The following is a 13,978-nucleotide window of genomic DNA, read 5'->3' on the forward strand; positions in this document are numbered from 1 at the left end:
CACGTTGACGTAGACGTCGTCTTCCACTTTGAAAACGAGGTCGACCTTGGCGCAGTGTTGTCGCACCCAATTGAGCACGACCGAATGAAGATGAATCCTATTTTTCTTTCCAATCGAAAGAAAGAAAAAATAACGAAACAAAAAAGCTGGGATTGAGTTATCGAATTTGTTACCTTTTTTCCGCTTTTTTCTTTTTGCGTCTATCAAATTATTTTCATTTAAATGTTATTGGGTTGTTACGACGTGTGTACCCCTGTACCCCCTCTTTTCTTAACTCTACGCTTTAACATCACTAACTATTTTACCGCGATGCGGCAGACGGTTAAGCAACCCTTTTACTTGACGCTAAATGAATAAAGAATAAGGTTGATAGACAAATTCTATCAATCGCCACTATTTTGTCACATCACCGTTTAATTCTAGAACTCTAGCTAATCTAGCGTTCGTAAATTTCATTTAGCGTCTCGTATACGGGTTGCTTAACCGTCTGTTAGAAAAGAGAGGGTAGAGAGGTTTGGGTCAACAAGGAAAAATGCGCACAAATAACAACCCCTTTCTCTTGTGATAGGCTCACACTACCCGCCAATACAGAGTAAAAAGGCGTATATTTGAGCACAAGGTATACAAACTTTCAGCCACGACTGTATAATAGCTCATCAGGCTTGCTCAGGTTATTTTGCAGCGCATCGTTGGATTACGAAATCTGTACTCAGAGCAGGGGTATGGAGAGAGTCTCTCCATACCCTGGCATGTCATCTTCGTTTACTGATTTCTTGGTTGACGCGATGTCAGCCACTCACATGAACAGTTCGCCGACGACTTTTACCACAACAGGACACAGCAATGTGTAATATAGTCGCCGGATCCAATGGAACCAATACAGTCCAACACGACAGTCGACCACACCGAACTCGACCAATTGCATTTTGTTTAAAATTTTAATTCTGAAGGCCTACAGTACTATGCTAATCCTTTCTGTGAGATTTTATTTAGTCAACATCTTATATTCTTATTTACCACAAATAATTTGTCAATCGATCCGATGTAATTACATTATAAAGAAATCGGACTCGGTACGCTGCGGTTTATTTATGGACCAAGAGAAGGAGGAGGCGATTACATGTCGAGGAGCTGGCGGACCATGTCTCCGAATGGATACTCGTAAGTGCGGATATTGTTCTCGTCAAAGACGGACGTCTTGTTGAATTTTGGGTCCACTGCAAAAGTTCATTAATTTTTAACGAAATTTTCACTACCAGACAAAATTGGTTTTTGAATTGAGTAGCTACGTCATCACAAGTAACTCACGGTAGCTGCGGTGACTCATGAGCAAGTGGATGACATCCAAACGACGCCAGTCAGATTTTTTATTCGTATAAATGCTCATCGAAACGCCCGTGTCGGCTCCGAAATTGCCTTTCACCCGATGAATCAAATGAGGTTTCGGCAATAGGATTTCAGTCGTTGGCCGTTCTCCGGCATTGTAATACCTACAACAGCAGCAACAGCATCATTTCCGTCGTAGGTCACGTTCTTGATGTTGGTGTGGTAATAAAAATGGTCCGGCCTGTGGTGGCGCATCGCCGCTTTTAAAACGACGTAATCGACGAAATTGAGTTCAAATTTTTCGTAGCGGACAAAGTGGATGATGTTGGGGACGATGTAGCCATCGGCTCCCGTCTTGTTACTAAATTCATCAGTAAACTCGTCAATTTGGTCTAGACCTTTGTTGTCAGAAGAAATTTCATTCGACTGCGGCTGGAAAAATCTGCGGAATAAGATGAGAATTGCAACTGCTTTAGCTGTTGCGATTGGAATTTCAAAATGATAGAACTGAAAAGTAACAGACGCGTTATGGCGACTTGGGATTTTCCCACTCAAAAAGTATCGTCGGTTTTTTGGCTAACACGAAAAAATTTGTTATGGGGTTGACGTGGCACAAACACGGAGGCGTCGTCATTTATAAGCCCATGCCCACGATATGTCTAGGGGGTATGATTGAGGGTGGAGCTTTCGTCGGTAAATTACATGAAAGCCAATAAAAGCAGTCCAATCTATGTATTCACTGGGAAATAACGAAATTATGTATCTGGGGGCATAGCTCAGCAACTGCGGAAGAAAACGCCTGCAGTTCAAACTGGGATACCCAGTAATAAAATTGACAAATAAAAATGAACTTCAAATAAATTATTAAATCGATCCAAAGTTCCGAATCGACGTTGACTCTTTTTGATGAGAAAGAACTACAAATCTTCCTAAATCAAACTGATTACTCGAATCCTTATCAGAGATGTCATGTGGTGTTTAAAAAATACTTTCGCTCTGCGATGGCGGCGATGGGAAAATGGCAAGAATAAAGAAATAGTTCATCATGGAATAACATTAGATTGTTTGGGTTGTGTATCCGAATAATTAAATTCATAATCTGGGGCAATTTAAATATTAAAATTAAGTGATTTCAAAATTTAAAGTAGTAATAAAAAAAATTAGGCGCTGGCTGATGTCGCGCTGCTGTTGCCATTTTAATTACAAAGCAGACGATCACTCACGAGCTGTTGGTCAGAGACTGCAGTCAGCTGTTGGCTAACATGCACGTTTCTAACATTAAATCTAACAAAGTTATTTTGTATTCACTATTCAGCAACAGCAATTATGAACAAGGTATTTATGTTAACATAAATGTGAAAATCAAGAATAGCACAAGTGGATTTAAAGTAATTCGTCAGCCATAGTTTTTTTTTAAATATTGCAGTGTAAAAGAAACAGTTGTTACGACCACGTGTCGAATACTATATCGGCAGCTGATAAGGGAACAATGGATGAAGATTTTGATCAATCCAGCCTGTCATCACTCTACGGAGGAATTGCAGCTGTTTTACCATTTGGCTTATCTTCGCACTTGTTCTCCCTTCTCCACCAGCTCTTTGTCTTCCCACTCCAAACTTCTGGCCGATAGGATGGCAGGAAAGGCAAGTAAGCTGCCCATTCTTGTCTGTTTTCAATAATAATGACACACCAAGAGTTTTTGGTCAGCCAAGGAGAAAGTATTGCGTAAAGAATGGGGTCACCTTTTCAACCAAGGAGTGATGAGAGGGATGTCATAAGTGCACTGAGGAAACTCCCGTTCATGTGCTGATTCTTCATTGCTGCTTTTTGTATTGGGATCAGGATGGGTCAGCCACTTAGTCAGTCCTCTTTCTTCGTCACTCTTTGTAGTATCTTTTAGGGAAATCTTTTCATTATAAAAGAACTTTTTTTTTAATTCATTTGTCGAGTTATTATACCTGGAATGGTGTTGTCTAAAAAGAAACCCAAAACACCTGCTGTGAACATGCTGGTGCTCATCAAAACGGTAACAATCTGATCAAAGATTTGTGACCCACTGTTGATGGCACCAGGATTGGCTTTCATCCATTGAGATAGAACCTGCGAATGATTAGAAATTAGACGTTGAAAGCGAGTCAGATTTTCATTTCCTAATTTTCACCAAAGAGAAAAAGATGGAGAAGCCGAGGACGGGCAAATTTCTTGACGAGTTGAGGTCGATAAATTGTAAATTGGCCAATCCAGTGGCTGCAATCATTCCAAACAGGACGCAGAAAATGCCACCAATAATTGGCTCTAATAAAAAGGGCGCCAAATTTCGACAAGACACCAAAGACCATCATCATTAATGCGGCCGCTTCAATCACTCTCCGACTTCCCACCTAACAAAAGAGAAATTTGGTTAATTTTAACTTTTTCTTTCATTGGATTTGATTTTTACTTTGGTAACGCCTATGGCTCCAATGTTTTCCGAGTAGCAGGTCGTTCCGTTTCCAAATCCCCACAGGCCGGCCAGAATGCAGCCGAGTCCGTCATGTCATCCGACTGCTAAGTCGCTTTCTTCTATACACTCGACCGGAATTCGGATATTTTGCTTTTGTGTGTTATTCTCGATTTTTTACGTAACGATTAGAAGAAGAAGAAGAAAATCCTTCCTGCTTTAAATGGTGATTTTTTCAATCCGATCTAAATAAATTAAGACTAGGTTATTGCCGATTTAAAAAAAAAAAAAAAAAAAGAGCAAACCCGCCCCAGATACGGGGTCACTTGCTCACACTGCCGGGGTGTCTCGGCCCCTGTATTTCTTACGGAAAAACCGTTGACTGATAGTAGAAACTTAAAGTTTAAAAAAATAACCCAATAATGCAACCCACCAACGGAATATCAATTAAAAAGCTTAAATAAGTATGGTAGTTGACTAAAAACACGGAAAAAGTCGAACACAAATTATTTTACTGCTATCATATGCAATTTTATGTAAGCCAAAAAGCCCCGACACTGTGTGGCCGATGCGCCCCCAACAAAGGGGTCTTATTGAATATCTCTTATTTAAACTATTGTAAATATAAAGCAAACTAAACAGGCTTAAAGAGGAGATAACGTAGAGTAGGCTTATTTTACATATTTTTTTATAATTTTAAAGTAATCGGGAAAGCCAACACTTGATTCGAAAGTCAAATTAGGACGACCCAATTTTAAGACGAAAAATTTATTTTACTTTTCATTCCTCAGCAACCGTTCGTCGTACTACCATGAAATTTGGTTTTAAGATGCGCATTACTAACATCTACATCTCCTGAATTTTTGAATATTTTATTGCAATTCTAACCCATCAAGAAATCAATTGAGCCTACCGACCCGAACGCCAGATCGCCCCACTCTCCCCTACTTATTTATACTTTTTCTACGATTAATCCTTTTTTTCTATTTTAGATGTCGTCGTTTCAGGTTGACCTTCCGTTTGCTTGGAGGATTCGGCCATGTCTGCATCATCCAGCCTTCCTGGTTTTCCCCCTTATCCTCGAGTCCTCGTGTACGTTCATGTGAGTGTGAACGTAATCATGAAAGAACCGTCAGAACCGTTAGTCGAGTCTTCAGTCTCATTTTTGTTCGCACCAGCAAAGGTTAGAAATCAAATCTGATGTTTTTGTTTTGAGGAATTTCGTGTACCGATCTTTGGTAGCCTATGGGGGGGCTGAGAAAGCGACCGTTTGTGCTAGACCCAATTAATTAGGATCCACATTTCAGAAATTTTTCACACTTAAAATCATAGTTAAACTAATAAATAGTACGATCCAGCAAGCTTGCTTTTTGAGCAGAAATTTTCCCCACAAATCATCCACGCATGAAGCCAGATTGATAAGCAAGGTTCAACTAGGTTTTGATTGGCAAATACAGCTGTTTATATCACAAACAAGAAATTTTATTGTGGAAACTGTTTCACAAATTTCATAATTTAAATCGATTTAAATGATGAGTGGCAAATGGAATTATAAATGGCGAAAATGTCATGTCAATCGCAAAATTTATTTTTCTTGTAGCTTGAATGCTATCTTATTTTCTTGTCGAAATTGGGGGAATGTTTGGTTTCCAAAGAAAAGGGTCCAAGGAGCCTAATCAAATCTTGTCCCGTCCATGCACCTGAAATTAATTTAATATTTATGGACCGCTCCATCGCCTATCCATTCATATCCAGCAGCTATATCCAATTCGGATCAAACGATAGGCACGTCTGATTTCCCCAAAAGGATTCCATTTGGGGATACGTTTGAACCTGGTCGTCGTCGCTTTCGTGCAACATTTGGCACAAGTCGCAAAAGGCGTGTCGACTCCTGTCGTCGACACTGTATTCGACCCGATAGTGATCCTTCCACCAAAAGTACTCGTTGTAAAGGGCGTCGTCGGCGTCGAGTTGTTTCAAGTAAGCGGCCAACTCTTTGGGTTTGAAGTGGCGGGCGTCGATGTAGGAATGCGGCGGCGCGTGTCGGCTGTAGTCGGCCCCGCCGTAGACGATGGGCACGATGTCGTGACCCATTATTTTGAAAAACTTTTCCGTCACATAGTCTGGGCAAAGGGAATTCTCGAAGGACAGGTAGAATTTGTAGGTCGATTCCAGCATGGTGTAGCAATGCGGGGCGGAAGTGTGCAAACTGTGGGAAGCACAAGACATGTTGCCGCATTTGCCATAAATATCCACGTCGATGTGCTTGGCCAGCGCCTTAGCGTAGGTTTCACGCTGGCTCTGAGTGTCGCAGTGGGAGACCATCCAGGCGAGTGATTTGGTTTTGTTGTGTTTCTTCGATTTCATTATGACGCTACGGGCTCTTTCCCTATAAAAATTGACTTGTTCCGGGTCCAGCGGACTGTTTCTACCTACTGGAATGACTCGGCCGTAAATGAAAGGAATGTCGGAATCGAATCGGTAGGTCATGGTCCAATTGAAAATGTCGACGAGTTGACTCATGTTGAAAAGAGGTCGCAACGCTGGCGGAGCTTCCTGCGTGAAGAAGACGACGCGTTGACTTGCATTGCGTTTGTTTGCTGGGAATTGGGGCATCATCAGTTGGCTGGGCGAGAGGAATTCGTCGTTGAGGACGACGACGACGGCGTCGTAACTCTCGATGGGGCGCTCGGATCGATCGTGGACGATTTCGCAGCGAGTGTAGAGACAATTGTGATTGACGAACGGATCCTTTCCCTTACCGAAGATGAAGGCTTCCACCCGGCCCGTGCCGCTCCACAGCAAAATGCTTTTCGTGACGTTTTGCTGGCGAAATCTGCTGTTGTGAACATTTCGATATATGTTGCGTTTCTCCGGCGGCAGCAACGGAGAACTGACGGACAATCGGAAATAAAACGAGACAAAGCAGATGACGGCGATCGCGAAAATGGTGCTGACAACTCTAAGCCGTGCTGCTGCTGAAATCCGGTTGAAACCCTTATTCAATGAGACGAACATCGCCGTCGTGCCATCAGCAACTATAGCGATCAACAAAAAAACAATGTCAGCCAACCCAAAAGATAAGGAGATACCTAAGGACTAGACTGTGCTTATTCGTGAATAGGCAAGCTAGGAAATAATTTATAACTAACGGAAATATACATATCGATTTCGGGCACATCGGGAGAGACTGACGGATGGGGAGGACTCCGGCTCATCTATTATATGTATGAATGCCTCATGACATCGACACAGCCAATAGGGAAGCAAATAGGGAGTGGCCTCTATATTATAGACTTGTTGGAACTTTCGTCATGCATCAGGGCGCAGCGAGACCAACCGATGCGTTTCGCACAGCAATATAGGCTTACGAAGACCTGATGATCAAATGCACTTGAGCCTAAACTATATTTACTGATCTGATTTGACATCACTAACGGAATAACGTAACGAAAACCTTATTTGACCCGATTTGACCGTCTTTACCATTTCTGAATTGGAATAATACAGAACGAACCGCCATAGCAACAGCAGCATCAGCAAATTAATATCTAATAACCTTTGATTTTCCTCCGCCGTTTATTAACCGGAAGATTCCTGCTGAGGCGAGGATTGGCCACATCCGACGGAAGCAGGTCCTCCCTGGCTGGTGGAATATTTCCCAATTTTACTTTGGTTCACATACGGAAAGAGTCGGCGACCCCTCGACAGCATTATAGCTCTCTGTTATTAGGTTGGAAGTGTATAAGTGCCACTCGACCATTCCTCGTCCTGTTCGTCCTGGTGTACAAGCAAACCCAAAAAGGACGAGAGTCCAGATATATTTGCGTCTTTCGCATCCTACATAATACCCGTCCTATCTAACATTTCTCAACAAATATATACAAATCATCCTTATTGTTTCTAAATCAAACAAATTCAGCTGAATAGGACTATAGACCTACCTATATTAGGCTATAAACTTCATTTGATGATATTTTGTTCCGTGCCAATCGATAGACAATAGGCCTACACAAATAATATTAGGAGGTTTATGAATTAACCATACGTAATAGTAAAGGTGGCCTATAATGCATAAGACATATATTATTTCATGTTCCACCTATAATATAGACATAGTGCTGACGCAGTAGTCTATTGGACGACGACTAAATACGACAAACAAAATGTGGGCGTGAGCGGGAGAAATTTCCGCGAGCACATTTCTCCATCACCCAATCGGTAGTCACGTGTTCAGTCATGTTCCTGTCTACTATATGTAGCTATTTGTATGAGACAGCAGCAGAAAAAGAAAACGTGTGTGTTTTCTAGAATTTTATCTGATATAGCTACCGACTTGAAGCGACGTTTCATTTTCAGTTACATTATACGATCCCTCAGGGTATATAACGTATACACAGCACGAGACGTATAGGCTATCAGATATTTTCAGAGCGTGTGTGGAATTCTGAATTTTATTGAAAAAATGGACAGACAGGAATTTCGATATCGTTTCGCCTATCGCTTGAGAACGACAATTTCAATCATCTCCGTCTTGTCGAAATCGCTAGTTTACTGATTTTAATAATATTTACCATTAGTGAAATTTACATTTATCCAATAGGCCTGTACAAGATGGAAAAAAAAATTTTTTAACACTGAATCAACGTTTTCAAAAAACCTTTCCAATGCTGAAAGATTAGACAATCTAACAAGAACAACACAACCTACCAATGGTAGGACTGAGTCATGGTAGGCTACCATGACTCAGTCAGCACTGCTGGAGTTGACGACTACACAACCCAGCAGCAGCACGAAACAGTCAGTGTCAGTGAAGATGAACATTAGCAACGAACATTATAAGAGCATTTCCCATATCAGCAAGAGTGTTTTTGGCCGGGATCTGCTGTTTTAAGGCATCGATAATTCCAACAAGTTGATCGATTCGTTTTTTCTCATTATTACATCCAAACCATGCATCGATAGTTGCAACAATTTGATCGATTGGTTTTTTCTTCTCATGAAATTTGGGCCAAAACAATGCTGCTGGCCGAAGGCAGTTGAACGAATACAGCAGTTAGGCATAATAACCAGACGAAAATGAATTTGCTAAGCATCATTTTTTTTCTATTGATAAATCTTTCTGAAATTATATTTAAAAAACAAAATTATACATTAAAGTGGGATTCTCTTTCGTATCACAGGCGATTGTTTGGCAATTTAATGTACTGGTGAAGCATAAATCCGCATAAATCAGTAAAGAAAAATGTGGAAACGAGCTAAGCATAAACAGTGACGTGTGCTGACTGTAAAACGTCGGCTATCACAATAACATTTTGTTTGGTTTTGAAAGGTTAAAACCTTCTATTTCGTTATAGTAGACGTATTATGCGATTTTAGTGAGTTTTAACCTTTGATTAAATATTAATCCGTTTTTGCGGTTACTAATATTTTCACGAGTTATGAAAACTACAATTATCAAAGGTTTTAACTTGTGATAAACGAAGATTTATTGCACATCATGCATCACTGGAAAATAATAGAAGTATTAAGTAAGATGCCATTCGAATCTAGTATCGAGTCATATTCGGACTATAACCACACCAAGCCACCATAGAGTCCACTACTCCAACCGATTTTATATAAATTACGAAAATGTCAAATATAAATAAACTATATTTTTAACAGTGTTTTGTAAAACCAAAAAAATAACACAAACAGTATTTTATTAGCAATGAGATTCTTACCTTTCAAGACCGAAGCCATCAGAATACTGTTAACTAATAATAATGTGAGTTGTAGCCCAATTCGATTCATGTACAGATTGCGTTATTGCACAGGTGTGGGGGTGGAGTCAAAAGATCAGGTGGTAAAGTTCTTTATCGACGTGTTGCTCTGTAATTGACTCAACAAATGTAATACCATTTCTACTGGGAAAAGTAATTGGATATGTGGATCATAGTACTGCGTTGCAAATTTGCAAGCGTGCGATGATATCATGGTTTCCACAGAATATCCATGCGATCCTTAATTCCAGAAGTGGCAATTCCTCAAATATAACAGCAGATCACCTTCCTAAATATAATCTTGGTTTCTTTTTCAGATCACGTCGTAATAACAACAGCATTTGGCATTTTACCTCTTCTGAATTGCGCATGAACAAAAATAAAAAAATTAACGTCACGTCTGTAAAATTTTCTGTGAGCGTTCTATTTACGTCCGAGTTTACCTCTCGAATTTCTGGCGAAGAAATTTTTATGCGTGATATTTTTGAAAAATAATTTATAAGTCGAATAAGCAACCAAGTCATAGTCAACAGATATTTAATAGATTTTAAAATAATAATATAAATCGCCCCCCCCCCCCACCCGAAAATAAAACAAGATGCTGATCGTGGCTGATGGATATTTTGGTGGCGGTGGCGACGGCAGCCAAGTGGATCGCAGCTGATGAAAGAACTATTACGACAACAACTTAAGAGTAGGGTGTGATGAGGTATACACGGAAGTGAGGTGGGGTGAGGAGTCTATGGCGTCGAAAGCGGTCGAAAGAAAAGAAGATAACCTCGGCGAACTTGATGGAGTCTGTGCCCTTCCGTTTTCAGATCGGCGGCGGCGGTGGAAACGGCCGGCGTCTCGGCACAAGAAGAGAGGGGAAGCGAGAAAAGAATGAAATGCCACCGCCACCGAAATGCGTTACGTCCCCCCCCCCCCTCTGTATTGCTATACTCCTCGTCTTTTATTCTTTCTTTCTTTATAGGGTTTTGCATCAGCGTCTGCCTTTGGGTTATGCATAGCAGCAGCTGCGTGGCAGCAGCCAGATGATTTATATTCTGCCTTTGTTCAACCCAAAAGAAAAAGTCTGAAAATGTTGGCCCTACACACGCGCTCTGTGATTTGCGCGCAATAAATAACGTGCGCGTCTTATACTCGCAGTTTTCTAAAAATCTTAAAGTTTTAAAAATCATTCTTTTTTTTTATTTCCTATCATAAGCTCACAGGCTTGCTCAGCTTATTTTTTAAATTTTGTAGCGCAGCGTTGAATTACGATAGGGGATCAGTTTGCAGCCGGTACCAGAGTCATTGAACCGCCTTTGAAGTTTGAACCGTTTTTGTGATACGTTTCCCCAGATAAGGTATATCGCGAAGGTGTGTTCAGTTTTTTACCTATGTTAAGAAAACGTTCAATCGCAATTTCTCTCCTCACTCCGTTAGCTACAAGAATTATATACTACAAAGTAATAATCCCTTTGCGGTCCCGATTATTTATTGTGGGGTTTGGCTTATATAGGCTAATCATAGCTACAATGCAAGTAGCAAGTATGTGTGAAATTTAAAAAAAAAAGGAATCTCGTAACATTATATCATTTAAATGGTTAAGGTGGAGGTGAATGAATGGAACATTTTTTGAAAATGTAAGGAACAGAAAAGCTGACTGCGGTTAACTCATACACCTTGTAGGCCGGTGAGAAAAAGATTTGGAGATGCGGGGGATTGAACCCCGGGCTTTTCGCATGCAAAGCGAACACTCTACCACTGAGTTACATCCCCGATATCAATCCTGCTTTCTGTCCAGTATAAATACTTTACAAAATTTGTTCCGGTACAAATATCAATTTTTTTTTCTTACTAATTTAAAAATTCTAATTTCTATCAATTTGTACAATGTAAACTTTGTGACTAGTTAATCGAAATAAATTTGGAGTCCGTTGATTTCAGCGTAAATTCAGCTCTCATCTGACAGCTGCCTTTTATTTTCATCCGTTTTTAAAATCATGCACGCTTAATGCTTAATACATAAATTTCATACGCGGTGCATTTATCTATGGTACATTTTTCCTCTTATTCAAAGTTATAGGCGCATTTGTATAATCTTAACTCAAGCTGTCTTATGGGGTCCAGGTCCTAAACGAGCCAGCGGCACAAGCGGGCAAAAGTTACCGTATACCTGTTATGACGTCAGGTTCATCTGATGTGGGAGGAGTTCCCAACAAACTTGTGACGTCATCATTAGTGGACAATTCAGGTCAGTGGACGTTTAAAGTCAATATTGGGAGCAGTAGTTGATGGAGGATGTATAGGATGATAAGGAATTATTGTGTAACAATATACCGTGTGGCTACTACTATAAAGTATTTTTTTTAAAAATTGCACACTTTAAAAATAATGAATGGCTAAAACAAGTACAATTACTAATTTGTAACAAATTGAATTCCCCATGGCTGATGCTGAATTCGGAGTGATGACGCCCGTTTCTGTAGATATCCAATCAAGGTAGTTCTGAATACGAGTGAACCCAGAAGGATGGCCATTTTCGCAACCCGTTGAAGAATAGAATGAGGCAACTCCAATCTGTACGAAATTTCCGTCCGTTGTCATGTAACTCATAGGCCCTCCGTTGTCACTCTGTGGTAAATTTGTCGTTTATAAGGTTAAAATGATAGAACACAAACTCTATTCGAACTAAGATTTACATACCGGACAGATCCCTTTACCGCCAGTGCCACTGCTGCATATGGTATTAGCAGTAATTATACTACCTCCATAAACTGCGGAGCATTCCGCGTTGCTGATTACGGTGGAAGTTGTCTCCCTTAAAGTCGGACTTAAAGGCCCATTGATGTCGTCTAAATTATTTTAAAAAATGTATTGATCTTTAATTATGATATTTCAAATACATTTTAATTTTATTATAGCTTACAGCCAGATGTTCTTCCCCATCCGGTAAGGAAAACTGTATCACCTTCGTGGCTGGGATCGTCAAAGGAAGGTAAGCAAATTGATTTTATATAAGCTGTAAACAAAAAGATAAAATACTTGTAACATTATTATTAACGGAAAATAATTTGTATTTTTGATTAAATACCGTTATAATTGATGGCCACTGGTAGTTTGATTAGAGCGATATCATCAGCAGTGTTAGTCTGCGAATTCCAATTCGGGTGCTGGATGTAAACGGTGGTCGTGTACATAATTCTTTGCCATTCATTTTGAGAATTGATGTCGTGAGCTCCGAGATAAACATTTATAGATTGCGCTCTATTAATTTTAAAAATAACGCAATAAAAAAAATGTTATTCAACATAATTCTCTGATTTTATGCAAGCCATATTTTATATACTGACCCCTCCAAGCAATTGGCGGAAGTCAAAATCCATTGATTGCTAATTAAAGTTCCGCCGCAAACGTAATAGTAGGCAGAGAATTTCGAAGTATAAATCTGTAGATACACCATCCATGGATATTCGTTGGGTGTGGCCACACTTCCTCCGGCAATCCTTCCAGTCAAGTGGGTCATCAGCGAAGTGGTCTTTTTCCCGCATGATGTTTCTGAATTAATTTACCAAAATTCAGGTTGAAATTAAATGTTTTATGGAAAATCGTAATTTTTTGCTATATTCTCTTTATATTAATTAACCTCTGAGAAGAGGTGAATCGACGGTTGGCGTCGGAGGGCGATTTGATTGCAGGAGTGTCCAGTTGCTATATACTCGCTCTTGCACAGCATTTACCTGCTAAAACCCATGGGATAATTTTTTTTATTGAATTAGTAAAAGTAACTCGTAGTTAGGTTTTCAAAGATTGTTACCACATTTTGTCGGCCTGCTGTTGACGATGACACACACAATCCAATCGAAACGGCAACTAAACTCACACGAATAAGAAAGTGTTTCATGTTGAAGTTCTAAAGCACTTGACTTATTATTGCAGGAGTGTATAATAGACTCGACGCTTCTGAATTCAGAAAAGGAATGGAATTCAATTTTATATAGTTCATTTCTTATTCCTAATGCGTATTCGATAAGAGGCAAATTTTATCAGTGTACGGAGACTGTCATTACGTTCCGGTTTTTGGATGACCGGATGTTGTGGGCTTTATCGTCAATAGCAAACAAACAACTATACGACATTACCTAATGAGTGCTTTTATTACTAACATATCGCAACCTTTCAGTTTTGAAAGTCGGATACTTTTGATTCATTTTTTCGTTTGGGGGCTGATGTTTGCACTTAGCATACATATTTTAAAAAATCTATTGCGTTTCCGGAAAAAAACAATTTCAGTTAGTCACAGTTCATATAGGCCCATGAAGCAATCAATAAAACGTTGAACGCCAATAGCCGGTAGGGTTTATGTAAATAAACTTGAGTGGAATGATCTTGCCTATGTCATCATGGGTTAACGATAACAGTATTAACAATTCTAACGTACTAAACGTAGTCTACATAAAGA

General features: G+C 39.8%; 2 protein-coding genes, 1 long non-coding RNA gene and 1 other non-coding gene across 6 annotated transcripts; all 4 read right to left on the minus strand.

The window, feature by feature from the left end:
* Positions 1-2,917: 2,917 nt before the first annotated feature.
* On the minus strand, positions 2,918-3,200 carry LOC124193842. Its single transcript, XR_006874509.1, has 2 exons — positions 3,069-3,200; positions 2,918-2,992 (listed from the first exon to the last, which is right to left on the minus strand). It is a non-coding gene; the product is annotated as an uncharacterized LOC124193842 (long non-coding RNA).
* A 2,324-nt stretch (positions 3,201-5,524) lies between these two features.
* LOC124193861 (alpha-(1,3)-fucosyltransferase C-like) lies at positions 5,525-6,784 on the minus strand. The gene has a single exon (XM_046587847.1). It carries the CDS (start codon positions 6,782-6,784, stop codon positions 5,525-5,527), a length of 1,260 nt encoding a protein of 419 aa, XP_046443803.1.
* Positions 6,785-11,223: 4,439 nt separating this feature from the next.
* On the minus strand, positions 11,224-11,295 carry Trnaa-ugc. The gene has a single exon. It is a non-coding gene; the product is annotated as a tRNA-Ala (tRNA).
* Positions 11,296-11,457: 162 nt separating this feature from the next.
* On the minus strand, positions 11,458-13,498 carry LOC124193400 (brachyurin-like). Of its 3 annotated transcripts, none has more exons than XM_046587185.1 (7): positions 13,334-13,498; positions 13,163-13,259; positions 12,870-13,074; positions 12,611-12,783; positions 12,446-12,538; positions 12,223-12,371; positions 11,458-12,150 (listed from the first exon to the last, which is right to left on the minus strand). In XM_046587185.1, the coding sequence occupies exons 1-7, from the start codon at positions 13,418-13,420 to the stop codon at positions 11,902-11,904; spliced, it is 1,053 nt and encodes a 350-aa protein (XP_046443141.1). In that variant the 5' UTR covers positions 13,421-13,498; the 3' UTR covers positions 11,458-11,901. The 3 variants fall into 3 exon arrangements, with proteins under 3 accessions (XP_046443141.1, XP_046443143.1, XP_046443142.1); XM_046587187.1 differs by having other exon boundaries at positions 13,163-13,256; positions 13,337-13,476; XM_046587186.1 differs by having other exon boundaries at positions 13,163-13,256; positions 13,334-13,476.
* Positions 13,499-13,978: the final 480 nt, after the last annotated feature.

Source organism: Daphnia pulex, chromosome 5, assembly GCF_021134715.1.
Source record: "Daphnia pulex isolate KAP4 chromosome 5, ASM2113471v1".
NCBI lineage: Eukaryota > Metazoa > Arthropoda > Branchiopoda > Diplostraca > Daphniidae > Daphnia > Daphnia pulex.

Excerpts from the sequence above, each read along its gene's own strand:
- LOC124193400 (XM_046587185.1), bottom strand. The coding sequence starts at position 13,420 with ATGAAACACTTTCTTATTCGTGTGAGTTTAGTTGCCGTTTCGATTGGA. Across the intron at positions 13,260-13,333 it reads CAGCAGGCCGACAAAATGTG|CAGGTAAATGCTGTGCAAGA; the intron begins GTAACAATCTTT and ends CATGGGTTTTAG. Across the intron at positions 13,075-13,162 it reads CGATTCACCTCTTCTCAGAG|AAACATCATGCGGGAAAAAG; the intron begins GTTAATTAATAT and ends AAATTAATTCAG.
- LOC124193861 (XM_046587847.1), bottom strand. The coding sequence starts at position 6,784 with ATGTTCGTCTCATTGAATAAGGGTTTCAACCGGATTTCAGCAGCAGCA.